We start from the raw sequence: 21839 nt of genomic DNA on the forward strand, positions 1-21839 counted from the left end.
TTGGAGCTAGTCTTCATTGGTTCTGTATGCTCCTTCTATGGAAGTGCAGCCTGGATGGACCAAAAGAAAGTGATAACTTTGGAGTTGCTTTGCAGATTTTTGGAAAAGACACAGTACTAACTGCAGAAGAACAGCTGGCAGAGAAGTTACAGTTTTCAAGCTAAACTTGGAGCTAGAGTACATATGTGGAACATGGGTATGGGATTGTAAATACAAACACAGCTGATAGATTTCTTGACAAAATAAAAATTCAGAAACTTTGGCACTGTTGGCACAACAATGAGAGAATGTGATTTAGTTGTTCATACATTTAGGCTGGGAATTGGATGCCTCTGAATGTCTCAGAGGAGCAATTCTGCCATAGCCTGTCTGTATACAGAATGAAAAAGGGTAGGTGGTGAGAAAAATAAGGCTTGACCAAATAATAGAAGCAACTACACTGTTTACCAGGAAGATAGTGTCAGTCTGTTTCATTCCTCAGGCTGTTTCACTGCTTTAAATTCTTATTTAGTGTTACCCTTGAACTGGCAGTAAAGATAACAGCCTGTTGCAGGATGTGTTAGGAGTGCCTGCACTGTAAGGCCTGTTAAATTTGTTACCTCCGCACCTGCCATTGCCTGAGGAGTGCCGAGACTGAAAACTACACCTTCTGCATGAGCTTTCTACTGAAGTTACATGAACAAGAATACTGGTTCTTTTAATCTGTCTGCCATTAAAATAAAATTATTGAATTGTAAGCTGCCTCCTGGGAGAGGCAATGAGAAGCGCACCTAAAAATACCTCTTCTGGTGGGTTCTAGAAAACAGTTTTTCTAGTCTACTGGGTATACTGCTTGGTTGGGGTTTTTTTTCTGCCCCTTTCTGGTTGGCCCTCTTGGATCGGATGCTATTACCTGTTTAGGGAAGCCCTCTTATTTATTCAATACATGCAATAGTTTGGTAACAGTATAACCTCTTTTTAGTGTCCTTTCATTCCTGTGGAAGAGTGGTGATGCCAAAAGCGTGTTCAGCACAGGCAGGGAGGGATGCTGCAGCAGGAATTTGACTTAGGACCTACTCTGCCACCATGGTTGTCCCATAGGTGACCTCCAGTACTCCAGTATGTCCCAGTACTGGGACATAACCCTCGCCCTGCCATCTGGCCAGAAATGTTCAGGTTCTTGAGAGCTGCTCTGAGGTTGGATGGAGAAAGAGAGGGTGGGGTTCTCTGGCCGAGCTCAGGGAGGCAGGAGCAGCACAAGAAGAGGAAGCGAAAGGGGAGGCGAGCGCCTGGAGGATCCAGCTGGCGCCACGCTGCAGGATTATGGCCCAACCCAGAGCCTGTGAGTAGCTGCCCTGGCTCTTCACTGCCCTGGCTCAGTGGTGGTGGGAGTTCTTTGGCTTGTCCCTGAGGGAGAGACTGGGCATTTGGGAGAGGGTGAAGGCTTGCTTTCCTGCTGGGCTTGGAGCATATCCCACGTTTCAGTGGTGATGCTGAAAAATTATGAGTCAGTCCTGAGCAGGGTGCATTGCATAAGGGGATGCCATGCTTGGTGTCATGGGAGGAAGTGAAAAAGGGAGAGGAAAGCAAATCTAACCGTGTTTTGCTCTGGTATCGTGTGATCCCCATCCCATTGACGCTCTCCTCGCCTGCAAATCTCTCTTCCCTAAACACCCTCTGTTTGGGGGCATTCTCAGCCATCACTGAGTCCCTGCCTGTGTTCCCTGTCTGTTGGGAAACCCCACCGTCCCTGTGTTATTTCCCCAGGCTGGGAGCATCCCTGCAGGGGATCACAACATCATCTGGAGGGGGGAGGATATGATAGAGGAAGTGTCTGAACTCGCTGGCCCTGGCCTCAGTGCATCCCCATAGCTGTGGTCAAGAGCTGTGAGTGGGCTGGGCGAGTTATTTGGGGAGCAGCTGTCCTCATGTCAGCTCTGCCCCCGCAGCCCACTGCTGGGATTGGAAAACACAGTTTTGGGGTGGATGCATCTGAGCTGGAGCTCTTGCAGGGCTCAAAGCATGAGAGCAAATCTGTTAACGTGACACTTGGGCTGCAGCTCAACATCTGGTGGGAACTGTTTCTGCATCTTCAGTCCCAGCCAAGATCTTCAGCTTCAGTTCCTCTCTTGAGAAGACACTGGAGCTGTTCAAGCAGTAATTGTGGTTGCACTGTTCAACCAGCTCCTCTGCTTTTCCTTGCTGGCCAAAATTATCCCAAAGTCATGCAAAAAAAGAAAAAATGGTCTGCAATTCCAAAGGTCAAAGTCTCTCTTAACCACCTTCCCTGTCCTATGTGTTCAGGTCAGGAGCAGGAGGACACATTGCATGAAGTGAATCTCTCTACCCAGAGGCTGCGTGTGCTCCCTCCCTCAGTCCTGAGCAATTCCATGCTGGAGAGCCTTGACCTTGACAGGAACAAGCTCAGGAGCATCACTGGCATTTCTAAGCTTTGCAACCTCAAGAAGCTGATACTGTCCAAGAATGAGTTTGTGGACTTTCCCAGTGAAATCCAGAGCTTGGTCTGTTTGGAGAGGCTTGAACTGAATCAGAACCAAATCCGGATCATCCCAGAGGGGGTTTTCTCCCATCTCCCCAGGCTTAAGCACCTGCGGCTGAACAACAACCGTCTCTGTGCCCTCCCCAGGGACCTGGCAGCTTGTGGGGGCAGCCTCCAGTACCTCAACATCTCCAACAACCTGTTCCGGACCTTCCCGCAGCCCGTCCTGCAGCTGGCACGCTTACAGGAGCTCCATGTGCAGAATAACGCCCTTCGCCAGCTCCCCAGGGAGCTCTTCCAGGGACAGTCCTTGAAAATGTTTAGGGCCAGTGGGAACCCTCTCCGGGAGCCGCCCAGCGAAGTGTGTGCTGGTGGCATTCGGCAGATCCGGAATTACTTCAACCAACTTCAGCGTGGTTTGGGGCAAGAGGACAGGAGGGTCAAGACCATCTTCCTGGGGGCCTCGCTGGCAGGGAAGTCCACCATCTGCAGAAGCCTGAAGCAAGGGCAATCCAAACTGGTGCCCAAAGAAGAGCGAACAGTTGGGATAGAGATCAGTGAGTTCCAGATCCAGGACTTCACATTTCTCTTCTGGGACTTTGCTGGCCAGCTGGAATACTACATGACTCACCATGTGTTCATCACCCCACAGGCGCTCGTCATCCTTGTCATCAATCTTCACATGTAAGTGCTGAGCTGGTTTGGATTCCAGGTAAAGTCGGGAAACTAAAAAGGAGCTGGGGAAACGTTGCACTGCACAAATTCACACCATTTCTATTGGACCTTGAGGCCTTGTCTTCTCACCATTGGCATAGCTGGCTCTCCCTCTCCCCATTTTTGCAGATCAACCTATTAATCCACCAGCTCTGTCATCACCTTGCCAAAGGCCTCTGTTTGGAAGGGCTGAAATAAGCATCAACTCCTTATGTGACTGCTGAACCCCATCTAAGTAAGACTTGCTTTCTGCAAGGAGCAAATCCCTGTGATCCCTCCTGTATCCTGTGGTGTTCCCTGAACATGGCGGGAGTATCAGGCTTGGGTTTGGTGCTACAGAGGGATGCTCTTGTCCACAGCAGGGTTTGACTCTGCTATACCCCATAGCTTAAGGATGGGAAACTGAAGGATGAGCTTGGATACAGCCCTGTGGGCTGTATCTCAGATTCTGAGATCTGAGCTCTTGTCCAGTGAGCTCCTGGGACACAGAGTGTGTGGTCAGGCCCGTACTGGTGGAAGTTGGCTGGAGATCCAGAGGGGTGAGATGCGAATTTGGGATTTTCTTTTTCTCCCTCCCCAGGTACCAAACTAATGATAAAACTTTCAAGGAGCTCGTTGGTTTCTGGATCAATAACCTGTCCATGCGAGTCCCAAACTCAGTGGTGCTCCCTGTGGGAACCCATGTGGACTGCTGCCAGGAGCAGGAAGTAGCAGAGAAGACACATGACATCATGGCCAGGATCACAGCCATGCTGGCAGAGAGAAAAAGCAACCTTGCTCACTTCATCGACAACCTGGAGGGCAGTGAGGACCCCAAGTTTTACGTGGACCAGTGGGAGAGGCTGAAGGAGATGGAGAGCTGCACGTTAACCGTAGGGCTGAGATTATCCAGGGTTCTGGCTGGCTGAGGTCACCCTGCTGTCTCTGGCAGCCCAGTGTGCTACTGGCGAAGGTGACCTGGTGCAAATGCATCAGGCCACTGCTGCAGCCCCGCCCCAGGCTGGGGGGGATGTGGTAACCCCTGGCTGTGACCTGCAGGGTCCTTGTCCCTAGTGATGGGCATCTCCTCCTGTGGCTTGTACTATGTGCCTGAGGAGGAGTGTGAGGGGTTACCAGGTGATTCTCAGGAACCGCTGTAGAACAGACTGTGAAGGAGGTGCCTCTGAAGCTAAGCCAGTGGCTTCTCACCCTGGGTGACCTCATGGGCATTAGCTCCTTCCTTTACCAGAGGCTAAAAAACCTTCTGGATGTGCTTTTGTCAGGTATGTGCTTCCTCTTTTCCAGATCTTAAACTTAGTTGCTGTCAACTGCACAGATCACCGTGACATCAGAGAGCTCGAGGCCACTATTTTGAAGCATGTGAAGAATGAGGAGCTCTTCCCTGAGGTTGTCCGAGTGCTGCCGCCCATTTACAGGCAGGTGGAAGCTGCCATTGCGGATATTGCAGAGAGCGAGGAGACGGCAGGGCATGGTGAGTGCTCTGTCACCTCTGCCATGCCTTTCTGGGAGGAGCTTCTGTCCTGTGCCTGGGACAGACTCTCTTCAGGGCTTTCCTGAAACGGGGGTGGGTTCTCCAGTGCTTGCTGCACCCTCTGACCCTGTTTGTGTGGCAGTGGGGTCACTGCTGAAGACCTTGCAGTGTTCATATGCTGAGCATGCCTGAGCAGGACAGGTCTGGTTTCTTGCTTTCCAGTGATGTTTTTTGTTCTCCCCTTTTCCCTGAAAAAGCAATTGAAAACGTCTTGCAGGAAGGAGCTCCACAGCTTTAATGCAACTATGTGGTTTTCAAATCTACATCCTGCTTACATTATATAATGGCTCCTACCCTTCCTTAGACCATTTTCCATGTCTCCTGTGACTTAGCAGAATGAGTAGCTCCAGCCCCTTGCTTATACACTTAAAGCAGGTATGAATTCCACCAATTCCCAGTGACATCTCTGACCCTCTGGTGAGACTGTAAGATTAGAGAACGAGGAGCAAATGCTTTTCTTTTGTGGACATAAATCAGATTTTGTTGCCTGTCTCTCTACATTGCCGAATGGCACTCTGAGGTTTAACTCTCAATCTGAGGTTTTCTGGCTGGAAACAAACCTGCTTCCTCAAACAATAATAAAAAAAAACACCCAGTATTAGCTTTGTTTTTCAGAAAGTCCTGGCAGGCTGTTCCCACTGCTGGGGCAAGGCAAAGTTGTGGGAGCTTCAGGGTGGCAGTTGGACAGCTGAGGAGAGGCAGAACATTTTTGGTCACAGTCATTGAGCACGCTGATCCCAGCTACTTCCCCAGGGATGGCATCGGTGATGCGGGTGTTTGTTGGCTCTCTGAAGCATCTGCCTTGGAATGCTGCGTCTGATAGATGCATGCTGAGCTCCTGCATCTCCCTCTAGGCATGATGGACCTCCAGTACCTACTCAGCAAACTCTCCCAGCGCAAGAACTTGGCCAGCCTGGGCAGAGAGCTCCTCCAGGACATCTTGCGGTACCTCCACCGCATCGGGCTCGTTGTGTGGTATGAGGAAATCAAGCACTTGGAAAGCACCGTCTTCCTCCAGCCTACATTTTTGATAACGATGTTCAAGGTGAGTGTGGGGATCAGGCTTTGTAGAGCCCAAGTCCTGCGGCTGAGCTCCTCTCACTGCCACCTCGTCTCTCCTTCTTTTCCCATGCAGCTCCTGGTGCGGCACCACCTCGTCCAGCAGCTTGAGAGCATCTCTGTGGAGACGCTGATCGGGGAACACGCCACCATCAGAGACAGGGCCAACTGGGTGTGGACCTTCAAGTCCAAGGCAATGCTGTGCCACCAGGCTGTGCGTGCCTTGGTGAAGCACCAGCTCTGTTCGGAAGGCATGTGGGATGTCTTTGAGGAAATCATGGGACACAGGCCTCACAGAGGGAGAGGGAAGCTCTTCAGCCTCCTGGAGCACTTTGAGCTCTGCCTGGAGGTGAAGCACACTGAAGCACTCAACCCACAGGCCAGGGAGTTTGTGCCTGGGAAGCCGTGGGAGACAACACGGAGCCAAGGCAAGTCCTGGTACTTGTTCCCAACCTATCTGAACCAGACCGAGGAAGTGTCTGAGGTCTGGGGAGGAGATCACCCCGAGGACCTCCACATCCGTGCCTACTTCTCACCCGAAATACCTGAGGGCTTCTTCCAGAGGTAAGCACTGGTTTCTGGCCATCAGTGAGGTTGTGGGATTGAGTTTGCTCGGTGCACTGCCATGATGACTCTCAGCAAGCCCTTGGCTCTTGAGACTGTGTCTGCTGAGGCCTGAGGCTGGGAGTCAAGATACCAGGGGGGCTTCTCAGCTGGGCCACACGTATGTAGGGCCCTGGGTGACCCCCTTGAGATGTTCACTGCCTGGATGTGAGCAAAGGCCCCATTCCTTCTGGTTCCCCTTTCATCTGGGGGGGTGTTTGGCTAATCTGTGTCCATCCAGGCAGGCAGAGGTCTCACAGTCCCACCCAAGAATGTTTTAGTTTTTATGGGTGTTGGAACTGTACCAGTTTTTGGAACTTCTCCTGGTTTTCTGGACTTGTGCTTTATCCAATGGTGTTGTGGTTAAACCCCAACTGGCAACCAAACACCACAGAGCCACTCGCTCACTCTCCTCAGCTGGACTGGGGAGAGAATCAGAAAAGTGAGAAAACTCATGGGTTGAGATAAAGACAGTTTAATAGTTGAAATAAATTATAATAATAACAGTAATAGTGATAATAATATTGTAATGAAAAGGAAATCAGCAAAGATAGAAATTAAACCCAAGAAGAACAGGTGATGCAAATAAAAAACATTTACTCAGCACTAACCAACTCATGCCCAGCCTGTTCCCAAGCAATGGTCCTTCAGCCAGCTCTCCCCCAGGTTTATATGCTGAGTGCGATGCCACTGCATATGGGATAACCCTTTGGTCATTTGGGGTCAGCTGTCCTGGCTGTCACCTCCCAGCTCCCTCACTGGCAGGGCAGCCTGAGACCTGGAAAATCCTTGCCTTGATGTAAGCCCTGCTCAGCAGCAACTAAAACATTAGTGTGTTATCCACATCCTTCTCATCCTAAATCCAAAGCATGGCACTGTACCAGCTATTAGGAAGAAAATTAACTCCATCCCAGACAAAACCAGGACAAGATGGCCAAGTCTGGAAGGATCTCTTGGTTCAAGAGGCTGTTCCTGCTGCTTGAGCTTTCAGTAGTGGAAGGTCCTCATTTGGTGTCTCAAGTCCATCTAGTTTTTCCAGCATTAGGGATAAGCTAGGAGAAAAGTGATGAAAGCCATGGGCAATTTCTTTGCAGGTTCCTGGTGAAAGCTTGCTCCTTCTATTCCACACACTGGGTGGCCAAGGTGACCTGCCTGCTTGTATGCAATGGCAAACCTCTGCTGATCAAAGAGAATAACCAGAGGGCCTACAGCTACCTGGAGCTCCGCAGCAGAAAGCCATCAGAGAGGACAGGTAAGATCCCTGATCCATATTTCATGACTCCCAACCCCATATCTCTCCTTAGCTCTGCTCCCTTCACCTCCAACCCTACGGAAAGTGTCCCAAGAGGCGTCTGCCACATGGCCCTAGTCTGGACTGGGTCCACCAGCAGTCCACTTAAAGGTTTCCCCTTTCTCCGTGGAATTCTGTTCAGGACTCCTCTAGAGGTATCACATGAAAGTGGAAAGCCAAGTTTTAATTCTCATCATGGAGCAAATGGTTCATCCTTCCCCAGAAGGCCCCAGCAGAAGGCTGGATCTTCAAGTGATAAGCAAAAGGACCACCCAAGTTGGGGAGCTCTTCCAACGTATCATTAAATTCCTTCTGGAAGTTTGGTTAACTGGGGATGGTGCCTGTCTGACAGTGGGGGCTGTGGGTTGTGTGGGTCATAACAGAATCTCCTGGGCTGCTGTGGCTGGAGGCTGTAAGAAAGAGACATTTTCCTTTTGCCTGGAAGGGTTCCAGTTTGCCTGGGACTTCCTCGTGGCCGTTGTGCTCCTCATCCAGAAGCTCGCTGAGGAGTGGCCGGGGCTGCACGTGTGTGTGAAGAGTCCCTGCCGAACGGCCGGCTGTCCCGCAGAGCTGCTCTGGCCAGACATGGATGGCACAGGCGCCACGTACGTACACACTGTGCCCTCCCTGCAAGGGTGGCACCCAGTGGTCACTACTGCAGTGCTGCTGAGGCTGGTCAGCTTCTAAAAGCCACGTGGAATTAGTCATGAAACTGACCAGGCACCACAGTGCCCTTCTCCAACCATACCAGCTCGTGTCCCATGTGGTGTTAACACTTACTGGTGTGGGAAATTGGAGCACGGAGGGAAAGGTGAGGAAGCTGATACTCTGGGGCTCAGGCACATAATGCTCACTCTGGACATGTGCCCACATGTCCCTGTTTCATGAGGAGTTGAAGGTGCTCAGGCACCTGGGAGGGGAGAGGCTGTCCCATCAAGAGCTGCACCTCAGGTCAGGGTGGGAAGAACAAACCTATTCCAGTGCCTTGGCATCATATTCCTTAGGAAGTGCTGAGAGCACCTCCTGCTCTTTCCTTCCTGGGCTTTTTCCTCCACAGGACAAAGGAAGATGTTAAAACCTGCGGGACATGTGGGCACCGTTTTGGTGCAGAGCTGCTCCTGCCCAAAGGTGAGCCCAGTGTCCCGAGTTTGTGCCACAGCTGTGCTCAGGGGAAAGAGGGCTGAGGGGATAAGGGTGTCCCATTCCCACAGTACCCAGGCCACTGGAGCAGCCCCTGGCACAGCCCTCTGCTCACTATTATGTGACAAGCTACGGAACCACCACCTTTGGGCCCAGCAGCATCCAGGTCACTCGGCAGGTAAGGACACTGCTACCTCCCCCTGCCCAGGGACCAACAGTGATGGTCAGGCTCCTGAAATGAGGGGGTGCAGTTGCCTGCAGCCTGGGAAGGGCACACCCCATCTTCAGGCAGCCCTCTGATTTCCACACTCCTCCCTGAGATACCACCCCCTCTGCACCTCTGAGCTGGTGGTCTGGGTGTTTCGTCTTGTACTTACTGCCTTATTTTTCCAGAACATCTCCAGTGAGTAACTCTGGGCAGCGCTCAACGAAGAATTACTTTTGTTTAGCCCAAGCCAAGCTGTCCTCAACACATTCTGCTTGCGAGTCATGTTTGCAGCCTTAATGCATGGAAATAAATGCATTGATAAACGCATCTCTTCATACTGGGAAGTCACCTCATCCACTCAAATTTAAGGGGAAGAAGGTGCTGATAAAGCTCTCTGATACCAGCCCACCCCTGCCAGCAGGGACTTTGCTGAGACAAGGCTGGGGTGACCCCCATGGTTTTGGGGGTACAGACCCCCATGGTTTTGGGGGTAGAAGGGGGTGGTGAAGATTGCAGACTGATAGCAGAGGCAGATATCCAGGCAAGAGAGAATTATGTTTATATATACATATTTTTTTTTTTTAACTTGGAAAAATTAATAAAATAAATCTGTAAATTACCACACTCCACAAAAACACACACTAGAAGCTGACAGGAAAAGCAATGTGTGAGCTCCAGGACTGGTCATTGAGGTTGTCCTCAGGCTGGGGAGTGCTGGTTTGCAGTGCCTGGGATGCCCAGTGGTCCTGCTGCCTGCGCCAGGGCCATGGGAGCGGGGCAGGAGGGCTCAGCCCAGCTGCATGTTGTACTGCTCGATGAGCTCCATGAGGTCGAAGGAGTTGGAGAGCTGCAGGCCGATGGTGTGGCTGTCCAGGGAGGAGGCTCCCTCCTGCAGCACCTGCTCGTAGTAGTACTCACAGAACTTGGGCACCAGCTGCAGCAGCAAAACATTGGGGTTAGGGGCACTTGCCTGATATAGCTGCGAAAACCTGCATGGCCCTGTCCTCCTGGAGTGCAGGGAGGAGGTATCTGGGGCACCCTTTGTCTCCCCCATCCCCTGAGGGTCCCTGTCCCGGGGCAACTGCCTTCCACACCATCCTGCCCAGACCCCAAGGGCCCTCTGACCCATTCTCCACCCCTGTTTTCCCTGGCTCCCAAGGGTTCCCTCCCTGGTCATGCAGCCCCCCATGCCACCAAGGGTCCCCCTCCCCTGTCACTCAATTCCCCCATCTCTCTCAGCCCCCAGGTACCCCCTCCTTGGGTATCCAGATGTCTAAGGGCCTCCACTGGCCCCTGAGGCTCCCCCTGGCCAGTCCATGAGGAAAACTCCATCAACTCTCTATCACCTAGGAGTCCCCATTCCTCAGCACCCAGAATCCCATCTCCCTCAGTCCCCAATGGTCCTCTTCAGGCACCCAGACCCTCCATCTCCCACCCAACTCGACCTCGAGGGTCCCCCTCCTCAGGCACCCAGAGTCCCAGCTCCCCTGGCTTCCATGAGTCTCTCCCCTTCCCTGGGCAGCAGTGGGACAGCGGTGGGTTTTGGCTACTGCACCTTGACCAGGATGAGCTTGGACTCCTTAGGCTTGTCCTTGGAGAAGGTCTGCCCAAAGCAGAGGTAGATGGTGAAGTCAGGAGATCGCCGCCTTTGGCCGTTGCGGAAGTCCCTCAGCTCTGTGAGGCAAAACAGGGCTCAGTTTTGGGGTGAGCCTGGGGGCACAGAGGGGCTGGGAGGGCTTGGATGCTTGCAACATCCTGGGGCTGGCTCCCATGAGCCCCAAACCAGGCTGGGCAGGAAACAACACACAGGGAACTACCTGACACCCCTACCCACCTATGCAAAACTCATTGAAATCAAAGATGGGCGTCTCCTGGTCCCGGCAGAGCTCGTTGGGCGGGGGCTCCTCGACCCCCTCGAGCTGCTGGGACAAGGCCCAGAACACCTTGCACTTCTCCCGGCGGGTGGCAAAGACCTTGTAGGCGCGTTGCTCCAGCTGCAGCCCCGCGATGCCCAGCAGCTCCTCGGTGATGCGTCGCTGCTTGCCGTCGGCCAGGCTGGCAGGGCTGGGGAAGTGCACCACGTGCCAGGGGCACGGCGCCCCCGGCAGGCTGGGGCGCTGGTACGTCAGCAGGCAGTGGCTGCCCCCCACCACCTCCCGGTGGAACTCCTTCCCCCGGTAGTAGATGGTGACATCCAGGATGGAGACGATGCCATCTGCGCCAGGAAGTGATCAGCAGCCGCATCCTCCAAACCGAAACGTTGCCCCTCCCCAAAGCACCCCCCATGCATATTTACTGTTAATAACTGTAATAATAATTTAGAGCCATTAATAATTGATAACCCTCACCGGTGTTATCCAGCAGCAGCCGTGGCTGTGGCACAGGGCTGGCGGTGGGCACGAACAACGTCGCCTCCGTTGCGTACTGCGTGGGGACCGTGCCCTCCGTCAGGTGGCAGGGTGGTGGCATGGCCCCTGCAGCTGGAGATGGGCAGCACTGTATCACCATTCCAGATGCCACCCTGGCCTGTTCCCATCCCATTATGGCATTCCCACAGCCAGAAACAGATCCTATCCCACGGCACCCACCTGTCTCCTCTGGTGGCATGAGGCCCGTTGGTTGGTAGGTGTCTAAGGCGGGCTGCTCCACCGTGGGCACCCATTGTGGAAATGTTGTGGGAGGGAAGCAGCTGTTTTGGCTGGTGTCTGCATAAGGCTGGAGCAGGGTGTCCTGGTGAGGCTGGAGCAGGTTGTCCTGATGAGGCTGGAGCACGAGATCCTGGTGCACAGTGTCCCCTGCAGGGAAACCACCTGTGGGAAGGTGCTGGGATGACTCACCCAGGCAGTCACCAACTCTGCACCCCGCGAGCAGAGCTCGTCTCACCTGTGGGCACCCAGGATGGGGCCAGCGAGCCAAGGTTGCGGGGAGAGATGTCACACTGCTGCAGCAGCTCCTCCAGAATGGAGAGCTCTGTGGGGTCGGTGCTTCCTAAGGGGGAGCACAGTGGATAGGATGTCTCACAGCCACAAAATCACTCCCAGCTGAGCCTAGTGGGTGTCCTTCCCCAGAAAAAGATTGTGGGACTACTGCTTACCTGGGACAGTGATGGCTGAGGCCATGTCTTGGGGGTGGAGATCCAGCTGGAAAGGGAAGGAGAATGGGATCTTACTGCTGTGGTTGCCAGGCACCCAGCCTCCCCCAGCCCACATTTTGTCTAGGTGATGGGCTGCAGCTTGGGAGCAATGCTTGCGGAGTGGCAGCAGGGACCTCCCTGGCCTCCTGTGCCCACCCAGCTACCTGCAGCTGTTGTTGTGCTGCCTGCTGGTCCACCACAGGGTTGGGGATGCCGGAATCTCCCTCCTTGCTGTCCCGGAGGGTGGCTGAAAGGAGAGCACCGGGGAATGGGAGGCCCTGAGATTGCCCACCCCATCCAACACAGCCCCTCCATGGGGCAAGGCTCACCTGAGACAATGGAGAAGACCTTGTGGGGGTCATCAGCACGCTTGGAATAGTCCTGTTCCAGCTTGAACAAGTGGGTGCTGCTCAGGGCACAGCGGAAGTTGGTCTTCCACTTGGCCGGGTCCTCGCAGCCTTCCTCATACCGCCCACTGACCTTTGCCCATGCCTGGGGGTGCAGGGAAGGGAACATGGGGCCCCTGACTCCATGAAAATGGAGGTTTCCAGGGATGACTGGTCTTCCCCCACCTCCCCAGCTCCCACCTTGAAGACCTCAGCTTGCTGCTGGTCACCATCCTAGCCCACGCACCTTGAAGACCCTGAGGCTGCTGCTGGCGACCCCCCACCCCGCCCACCTTGAGGATCTCCACGTCGCTGCTGGCGACACTCATGCCACCCACCTTGAAGACCTCCAGGTCACTGCTGGTGATGTCCTTCCTGGCGTTGTGCTTCCAGGGGACGCGGAAGACGGTGTGGGCAGAGTCGATCCAGCGCAGCCCCCGGTAGCTCCCGCTGTTGATGGCGTTCAGCAGCCACTGTCCGAACCGCAGCTTCTGGGCTTCCCTGCGGGCGGGGACCGTCACCGGGGGGAACCGGGGCTACCCGGAGACGGCGACCCGGGGGTGCTGGGCGCCGCTTACCTCTCCTTCTCCGGCGCTGCCATAGTGCCGGGTCCGCAGAGCCGCCGTGCCGTGCCGTGCCGTGCCGTGCCGTGCCGTGCCGTGCCGTGCCGGGCGGTGACTTCGGCGCAGGGCACGGCCGCCTCCTTCCCGAGCCTTTATCCGCCCCTCCCGTTTTCCTGGAAATCACGTGTCCTTTCCGAAAGTGAAACTGCCGCCGCTCCTGCGGCGGGGCGGTGCCGCAGCTGCCGGGACCGCCCGCGCGGTGCTCCGGCCCCGCCGCGCCGCCCCGCGCACTCCCCTGCCCGCAGTATCAGTAATTGAAATTAATAAACCGGACCTAAAGCCGAGCGTGGGAATCCCGGAGCGCAGGGGGTCGGCCGCACCCGCGCCAGCCGGGGCTTCCCGGAGCTGGAAACCCCCGGGCCGTGTCCAGATGTTTATTCTAATCCTTCATCTTCCGGCTTCCTTGGCTTGCACGCTAAGGCTGTGCTGCCAAAAATGACAGACAAAGGCCAAAGTGCGGCGGGCAGCGCTCGGCACCGGGGCAGAGGCGAAGCAGCCCATACCCCCGACAGGAAGGGGGTCAAGGGCAGCAACAGCGACCACCCGGCTTTTCCCCTGAGCCCTTTGAGCTCTCTGGGGAGCGGCAAAAATAACCCAAACTCCCTGAGAGGTTTTTCGAGTTCTTTACCCAAGGACCAGGAAGGGGTGGAGGGGTCAGTGGGGCTGAAGCATGGGACTGCAGCCTTTTTCCCAATGTGCAGCTTGTTTTTGAGGAAATTTTTTCTTTCCAGGAACTCCGGCACTCTACATGTTTTTTTCAGCACACTGTCTGTTGTTTCCCAGGAAATTCCCCACTTCCTTCCTAAAAAATCCTCTGTTGCTCTCCAGGAAATTTCCCAGTCACTTTGCAGGCTTGCACTTTGCACAAACGAAACATTCCTTCTTTCCTGGGAAATGTCTTTGTTGCTTTCTAGATTCCTCCATCCCTGTCTACAATATTTCGCTCTGCTTAGAGGATGGATCTCCACTGCTTTCCTGGGAAATTTCTGCATGACTGTTACTCCCTGGTGAGAGGAAAGCTCATGCGTTTACAAACAATTTTCTGGGTGAAGGTTGGGTGTTAATGCCATTGAAATGGGTCCCCGTGTCTCTGCTGACTTTGGGCCGCAGGTTTGTTGCAGAGCCCAGGCAGTTCTGCTCCTGAAACAGACAAGGGTCGGCACAGCCCGAGTTTCTGACCTTTAGGGTAAAGTGGTAGGTTCAAGGTGGGGTATGTGGTAGGTGGTTCTGGAAGGCAGAACCTTCCCGGTACCTCAGCCAGTGGGGAAAGGGAGAGGGCAACACGCAGCCGGGAGCTCAGGATAAAGGGAGGTGTCCCCTCTGAAACCTCCAGAGGAAACACCACAGGTGTCTGTCCTGGTGGACTTTCTCACTTTATTTAAATAAAGTTGAAGAATTCCTCTGCCTCCTTTTTGGACACAAACCTCTGGCGTTTGTGGATTTTCCTCACACTGGGAAGCAAGAAATTATTTCCCAAGAAGTATCATTCATCCTCTCCAGGCAATTCCCCTTTTGCTATCCACCAATTCCTCCTTTGCATTCTGGGAAATTTCCCCTCTAGGAAATGTCACTGTTACTTAAACAATGTCACTTCTGCTTTTCAGGAATTTCCCAGGTATTTGAGGGAATTTCCTCTTTGCCTTCATGGAATTTTCCTCCTTTTACTTCTAGGCTATCCCCCCTATAGCCTTGTAGGAAATTCCCCCATTTCTTTCTAGAAAGTCCCTGAATATTCCCTGCTTTGTTTTCAAGGACTTGCCCCTAGTTCTCACATGGAAATTCCTACATTGTCTTACAGAAATTCTCTCTTCCCCTTTGTTATCCAGGATATTCAGCTTTCTAGGATGGTTTCCTTTTGTGCTCCAGGAATTCTCCTCTTGGTTGCCAGGATTTTTCCTTTTATTTTGCAGGAATTTCCCCCCAGGGTTTTAGGAAATTTCATCCTTCTGTTCCAGGAAATTCCACAAGCCAGAACTGGCTCAAGCACCTGAACGCAGGACAGGGGCATTCAGCAGATCCAGCAAAATGTATTTAAGGGCAGTGAATGCCATGAAACCCAAAGAGAAGCCAAGAGAGCCAGGTCAGGGTGGGAGCAAGGCACGAGGCTGACATGGACAAGGTAGGGCTGGAAAGGGCCCAGGGTGGGTGGAAGGACCCTCTGCCAGAGGAACAAGTGGGAAGAACTAGGAGTGGCTCTGGCTGCTGGCTCCTGCCCCAGGGACAAGCAGCACCTGCAGGGAGGGGAGCAGAGGCGTGTTTATTTACTTTCATTCCTCAATGCTGCAATCAATGCAGAGTGGTTTCACTTAATAGGTGATTAATTCAATTGATGGGAGTTCTCCCTATTTTTTTTTTAATTTTTTTTTTTTTGCAAGCAGGACCCTGCCTGCCTGGAGAGGGGGTACCTGTCCTGCACAGCCACAGCTGTTATTCCCTGCCACCTCCCTAGGTCCTGCTGGCTCAGGAACATGTCCAGGAAGCTAAAAATCAGCCTCATTTAGGTCACCAGTTCACCAGCTCCTGTACAGTGGAAGAAGAGCAGGAGATTTCAGGAGAAAGAGTCCGTTTTACAGAGAAGTTTTTAAAAGCATCCTGAAGGACAAGGAGAGCTTTCCCTGAGTCTCAGCCCTTCACTGCACCAAATCTTCCTCCAAACTTAACCCACCCATACAAACCTGCACCCCACGCACATTCCTGCAGCCACAAATCACCCATTTTCCAGGGACAGTCCTTGCAGGAAGTAGGGCAAGCTGAAACCCCACAAGTTTTATCAGCAGAGTCTCTTTTGGGGACCCTCCCTGTAAAATCAAAAAGCAGCAAGGAATGGGGCACCTTAAAGAAAAAAATAAAATAAACCTTTCTCTTTTAATCCACCCAAGGGAAATCCAGAGCAAGAGCAGCATCACAGCACTACACACAGCACAGACATCTATCATTGCCTTTGCACAGATTCCTTCCCAGATACACGGAGAAGTCATTAAGAAAAAAGGAAAATTATTCACATATGCGAAGTGACAAGTAACAAATCAGCCACAGAACAACTTTTTCAAAGAGAAAAAGGATGCATCAAGGAAGAAGGCCTTCAACATACAAGTTTCACAAAAACCTAACCAAAGAATGGTGAAACAGAGGTGGTTTTCTTTTAAACATTAAAAACAAGGATATTTTTTAAATTAATTTAAATACACATTCAAAACACAAACACCAAGCAGGCGCCTGGAGAATAAAGCAAAAAGAAGGAATAAAATTGAATTCAACCAGTTTAATTTCAACACCAAAGTTGGGTGGATTGCACCAAATGGAATAAATAACGGAGAAGATCACACTGGGTTGGTAGATCTCACACTTAAGATCATTTAAACTAGAATTAATTACACAGCCCAAGAGAGTACTGAATGAGGAATTCCTCTGACAAGTGATATTAGCTGGGGCAGTGTCCCTTTAACAGAGCAGGCTGTAGGTGTAGATTTGCCCCCTGCCACCCACCACTGATCCCCACCCAGGGAGCAAACAGGATGTTCTTGTGATGCACGGGACTCATCCCCCCAGTGATGGACACACAAACAGCTTCCTGCTCAGAGAATGGGAATCCTCTGCCTCTTCCACACCCACTGGCTCCAGTCACACCCAAGGCAAACATCAGAGCACAACCAGACTCTGTGTTCTCACCTGGCAGGGTGAGCCCACAGGTGCAGCATTTCTACTGCTGCTCCACAAGATTGGGCAGTGCCAGAACTGGAGCCAGTGCCTCCTTCCACACACCTGGGGTCAGGCTGGGAAAAAATCAGATCAGCTGATCTACACCTGCAGCCACAGCTTTATCACTCTAGGGGTGGGCAGGCTGAAGGAATGTAAGTGGTTTCTTCTTGTTTGGTTTTTCCTCCCCACGATCCTGAATAAAAAAAAACCCAAACGAAATCCAAACAAAAAAAACCCTAAAACCAGAAACAAACAACAAAAAAAGCCCCCAAAATAGAATTAAAGAAAATCCCCACAAAACAAAACAAAAACAACCCCCCCCCCCCCAAAAATCCAAACGAATAAAACAAAAACAAACTAAAAAAAACCCACCCCGAAACAAAAATAAGTTGATCCCAAGTTCCTCTCCCTTCCGTGCCTGTAGCCAAGCAGGGAAGCAATTTTGGACATTCATGTGATCCCACAGACGTGTTCCCTACAGAGCAGACACCTTATTTCTGCACCTCACTCAGATGTGCCTGTGACACCTAGTTAGGAGGGACATCCCTTTGCTTTAAAATGAAAATAATTACAAAATCAATAGGAACAGTCAGAATTCATTTAAGTCCAACACGTTTTTAAAAAGGGAGAAGGGGGGGCTGAAGGTTTCCAGGCTAAGGAACTTGCCAGAGCCAGCATCCCCCCCACCCCTGCCTCCAGCAGCAATGAGATAAGCCCCCTTTGTGCAGCATTCACTCTTGACCCGAGGTCAGCAGAGCCAAGGAGATGCTGAGGGGACACAGCTGCCCCTCCAGCTCCTCCTCAAATGCCTGGCAGCTCCAGCTAGAAAGGGAAACTGAGGTGGATGAGGATTGAAGTTATTTCTTTCCCATCTCTCCTCCTCCCCAAGACTGAGAGGAGACTTCTGGGCCTGCAAGCCCAGTCTGTGCTTACCAGTGTCCTTAAGAATGACAATTTAAAACCAAAAAGTGGGAAATTAAAAAGAGAGAGAGAGAGTGAGAGAGGAATAATTAAGTACTGTCCATGGAAGGAGCGGGAGGGGCAGGTTCCAGACGGCAGCAGAGAAGGGACTCTCCCTCCCCAGTCTGCCCATCTGGGCACCAGGTCCCTTCGCGTCCCTGCCGAAGCCTTTGTGCTGTTGCTGTGACATCGATCGACACGGATGGCGAACACGGGGATAGATCCGGCGCTGCAGAGGGCAGGAGGGCACACGCAGCCCCTGCAGGGCTAGGCCTGGCGCTTGGGGAGCAGGTCCAGCAGGAATTCCGCGATGCCCACGAAGTAGACGACTTGTGCAATGCCAAAGAGAGGAGCAATGACCAGGGCTCGGCAGTAGGCCCCTTTGAAGAAGGCCGTGGGCCCTTCCCTCTGCCAGATCTTCCTGGGGAGAAATGGCACAGACAGGTAAGTGGCCATCCCAACCCTCCAGCATGCCAGGAGGGCCCCTGGCCATGCCCTGCCTTTCTGCCTCCCTCCAGAGACTAAACCCGGTCAAGCGCTGCTGCCTGGCACAGCCCCACAGCAAATCCCCCATCACTGCCCAAGTGCTCTGCAAGTGGCCATGCAGACACTCGCCCCATCCCTGCATCTGGCTAGATGCAGGAGTGGCTGCCCCTGTCCAGAAGTACAGCCAAGACAACCCCATGCTTGCAATCAAGAGGTCCCCCAGCTCAAAAGATCCACCCTCAGCATGGGACAGAGCCAGATGGCAACACATTCTGGCTACAACTGAAATACAAAAGCATAAAAGTCCCTTCATGTTTTGAAGCAGCCAGACCACGGTTTACCAAAAGATCAGAGGATAAGGCAGCTGGGGACAGCCCACTCTGGCAGTGCTCCTGCAGACACTGTGCAGAGCAGCCCCAGGAGAGATATGAGACTCAATACTGTAGGATTTTCCAACAGTGGGTACTTGGGAGAGACTACAACATTACGTCCCTTTGCAGAAATAAAATCTCAGTGTTATGACTGCTGAGGTTTGGACAGAAGTATTTAAATATAAGTGCTATATGTTTCTTGCTTAATATAGGAAGAAGTTCTCTTTTATCAAACTATATATATACATCTGCTCATATATCTATATATATCTCCAGATAGACAGATAGATTGATAAAAGCACAAGGACAGAGTGAACATGAAGCACAGCTGCTGGTTGGGTCTAGAAGCTGCACTGCCTTCCTGGCAGCAGGCAGAGCAGCTGCCAAAGACTTGATGTGGTGCCTCTGTCATGAGGAGTCTTACTTGGTGCAGTCCAGGATCCCCGAGTAGGTGTCCTCATTGACTCCTCTCTGCAAGGACTGCAGCCGCGTTTTGATCACTGGGAGAGAAAGAGAGGGGAGACACTGCTGAGCACTGGCATAGCAGGCAGGAGCCACCCTGAGAGTAACATCTTTGAAATGGCCAAAACAAAATTACCTAGAATACAGACCATTTTCATACATTTATCAGGGAAAACAAACCCATTCCTTTATAAATGGATGAAAGAAACACAAAGCCACCCAAAACCCAACCCCTCCCGCCCTGTGATCAAGGTTTCAAAAGCTGACTTAAACTTTAAACCTTCCAAATTCAGATATCTCTCTGCAAAGTGGGAACTTACTTTCAACTGCTCATCTCCTTCAGGAAGAGGCATCTAAAACACACAATTCTGCTCCTACATTTCTTCTCACCTTGGAGCATGTGCAGTGTTGGGGAGGGAGCAGGTACTTTCTGGTGTTTTTCACAGGAGAGAAACCAAGGTGGTACTTAAGGCAGATGCTGTGGAGCAGGAGAAAGAGCCACAGATCTGAGGCTTCCCCTGTTTGTCCCAGACAATTTTAAGTCCACTTGGTCTGCATATTATTGCCTCACATGGAAATGTGCCTTTCCTGCCAAGAATATCTGAAATGAGTGACACTCTCTTCCTGACATACCTAGTAAGTACTGCAAACCTCTGTGCAAGCCGTGGCCAAAGTTGTAACTCAGCTGAGCTCACACGATCAGAGCCGGAGGCAGCAGAGCTGTCCCTTTCTGTGTGCTCATGCTGCAAAAAGGCTGGCACAGTCACCCTCCTCCTCACCTGGCCCAGCCTGGGCCTCTGAGTTCTGTCACTTGGCACCAGGCCACCAGCACAGGCTGATCAGGACTCACCATCACAAGGATTGACAGCCACTGCAGCTGTACTGCCAGCCACACATCCAGAGAGGAAGGACACGTAGAACGGAGCCTTGACATTGGGGTCTTTCTGGCCCAGCTTGTTCAGGTTTGCAAACAGCGGGAAGTAAACAATGGAGAATGGGACATCCCTGCAGTGGGGCAGGAGAAAAGGAAGAAAGAACAAGGATGAGCGAAGTCAGCACGGGACACCAACAAACTGAGCAAAGGAAGGGCTGCAAGCATCACACATCAGCAGCACAGCCATGAGTGCAATGCAGATATCCTGGCTCTGTGACTGCAGTGCAGTGGGGCACAAGTGGGGCAAAAGTGACTGCACATGGGAGGCATGCAGCCCTGCAGGATCAGTGGGCTCCCCTTTTCTTCGACACTCAAACGAAAGACACCGGCACATTCAGAGGTCAGTTGTTTTGACCACTTTTGTTAATTATGAGAGGTTCCATCCTGCCCTCCATCGCCTGGGGTGCTGCTTTAGCTCTACCTTTGTTAAAGCTAGAGCAGAGTGACACTGCGAAAGCCCAGGAAAAGAGGGTCAGAGTAGGCACCGGTCCTTGCATCCAACATGCTCTGTGGCCAGCTCTCATTCCACACCCTGGGGTCTCAGGCTGATGGTTTTACTTTGCCAGCTCCCAAGGACTTATGTACAGTGTGAAAATACAGACTGTGAGGCAGACAAATACCTTTCACAGAAAGCAGCAGAATTAAATCTTCCAGGAACAAAAAGATACCCTCCCTCACTTCTCTGACCTTCCCTTCTTTACAAAACCTGTGCACTGAAAATGAGCTAAACCAAGCCCACACCCGCTGAAGCCAACACCTCCTTTGCAGGCTCATCCCTGGGATGGGACGCCTCAGGCCCAAGACTGGGGACGCCAGTGCCCTGTGCTCAAGCTGACGCCATCCTACCTTAGCAGCGTGGCTCCCAGGCCCTTGTAGAGTCCGGCGATGCCTTTGCTCCGCAGCAGCTCCCTGGTTATCTGGGTCGCTGTGGGGCGCCTTTCCACGGCCGGCTCGGCCGCCGCCGCCGCCGCCGCCGCCGCGGGGGAGGAGGAGAGCTGGGCCTGCGCCGCCATGAGCTTCTTCTGTGCCGCTGGGGAGCAGAGCGCCAGCACCGGTCTGCCCGTGCCCCACAGCAGCCTCCTGCCGCCCGGGGCCGGGCACGGAGCCACAGGAGCAACACAACACGCAGACAAAGGCAGGGCAGGTGCCCTGCAAGCTTTTCCCCCAGTCTACCCATCTCCCTCAGCCCGTCCCAGTCGGACAGTGCCGCCAGGCCACAAGGCTGTCTGTGGGCAGCACTCTCCCACCGGCCGGTTTGCCCAAGCCTGTCACACACCATCCCTGCAGCGCACAGAACAGGAGCTGCTGTGAGCAGGGGACAGTCCCTGCTTCCAGCTGCGTCCCTCAGCTGCCAGTATAACAAACAAGATGTTCATAAACGAGACAGCTTCCCAAGTTCTGTTCTTTGCCTCCCTCTCCTGAAAGCAATTATTAACTTGGGGAGTTTCTCGGTCACATTTATAAACACATCCTGGTTCCTCCCACTTTTCCAACTGATGCACTTCGGCCCTTTGGCCAGCAGATGGAGAGCACTTCACTCTGTACGTAAATCCCAGCACACACAGAGAACAGGCTGTTCACAGCATCGAAAACCTCTCCTGAACCCTCAAACCACGGCTTAAATCCTTCCAACATTTTAAAATAATGCGCACAAAGAGGATAATGTCTGCAGTAAAACCAGTGAAGAGAGAAAAGAAAAAGTAAATCCGTGATTATTCAGGAATGCTGCATCAAATGAGAGCTTAAAGGACAAATTGGCC

General features: G+C 52.6%; 3 protein-coding genes across 4 annotated transcripts in view; 1 reads left to right on the forward strand and 2 right to left on the reverse strand.

The window, feature by feature from the left end:
• Positions 1 to 2204: 2204 nt before the first annotated feature.
• On the forward strand, positions 2205 to 9110 carry LOC311154970 (malignant fibrous histiocytoma-amplified sequence 1 homolog; the record flags this gene model as incomplete). The annotated part of the gene is made up of 9 exons (XM_084207842.1): positions 2205 to 3163; positions 3774 to 4065; positions 4478 to 4664; positions 5579 to 5769; positions 5860 to 6347; positions 7481 to 7638; positions 8123 to 8282; positions 8735 to 8805; positions 8889 to 9110. The coding sequence occupies 9 exons, from the start codon at positions 2205 to 2207 to the stop codon at positions 9056 to 9058; spliced, it is 2676 nt and encodes an 891-aa protein (XP_084063968.1). The 3' UTR covers positions 9059 to 9110.
• Positions 9111 to 9239: 129 nt separating this feature from the next.
• Positions 9240 to 13360, reverse strand: IRF7 (interferon regulatory factor 7). The gene is made up of 12 exons (XM_084207843.1): positions 13123 to 13360; positions 12883 to 13045; positions 12488 to 12650; positions 12323 to 12405; positions 12120 to 12165; positions 11909 to 12013; positions 11614 to 11835; positions 11374 to 11505; positions 10860 to 11240; positions 10581 to 10699; positions 9646 to 9959; positions 9240 to 9317 (listed from the first exon to the last, which is right to left on the reverse strand). The coding sequence occupies exons 1-11, from the start codon at positions 13143 to 13145 to the stop codon at positions 9813 to 9815; spliced, it is 1584 nt and encodes a 527-aa protein (XP_084063969.1). The 5' UTR covers positions 13146 to 13360; the 3' UTR covers positions 9240 to 9317; positions 9646 to 9812.
• Positions 13361 to 16137: 2777 nt separating this feature from the next.
• The window catches only part of SLC25A22 (solute carrier family 25 member 22), a 51370-nt gene continuing 45668 nt past the window's right edge, over positions 16138 to 21839 (reverse strand). For both annotated transcript variants that reach the window (XM_084207053.1, XM_084207054.1), the window contains 4 exons: positions 20926 to 21109; positions 19996 to 20150; positions 19108 to 19183; positions 16138 to 18247 (listed from right to left, as the gene is read on the reverse strand). In XM_084207053.1, coding sequence (XP_084063179.1) covers positions 18094 to 18247; positions 19108 to 19183; positions 19996 to 20150; positions 20926 to 21109 — 569 coding nt within the window. In that variant the 3' untranslated portion in view covers positions 16138 to 18093. The remainder of the gene's footprint in view (positions 18248 to 19107; positions 19184 to 19995; positions 20151 to 20925; positions 21110 to 21839) is intronic.

The sequence above is a fragment of the Fringilla coelebs genome, assembly GCF_963513975.1.
Source record: "Fringilla coelebs genome assembly, chromosome: 6".
In the NCBI taxonomy this organism is placed as follows: Eukaryota; Metazoa; Chordata; class Aves; order Passeriformes; family Fringillidae; genus Fringilla; species Fringilla coelebs.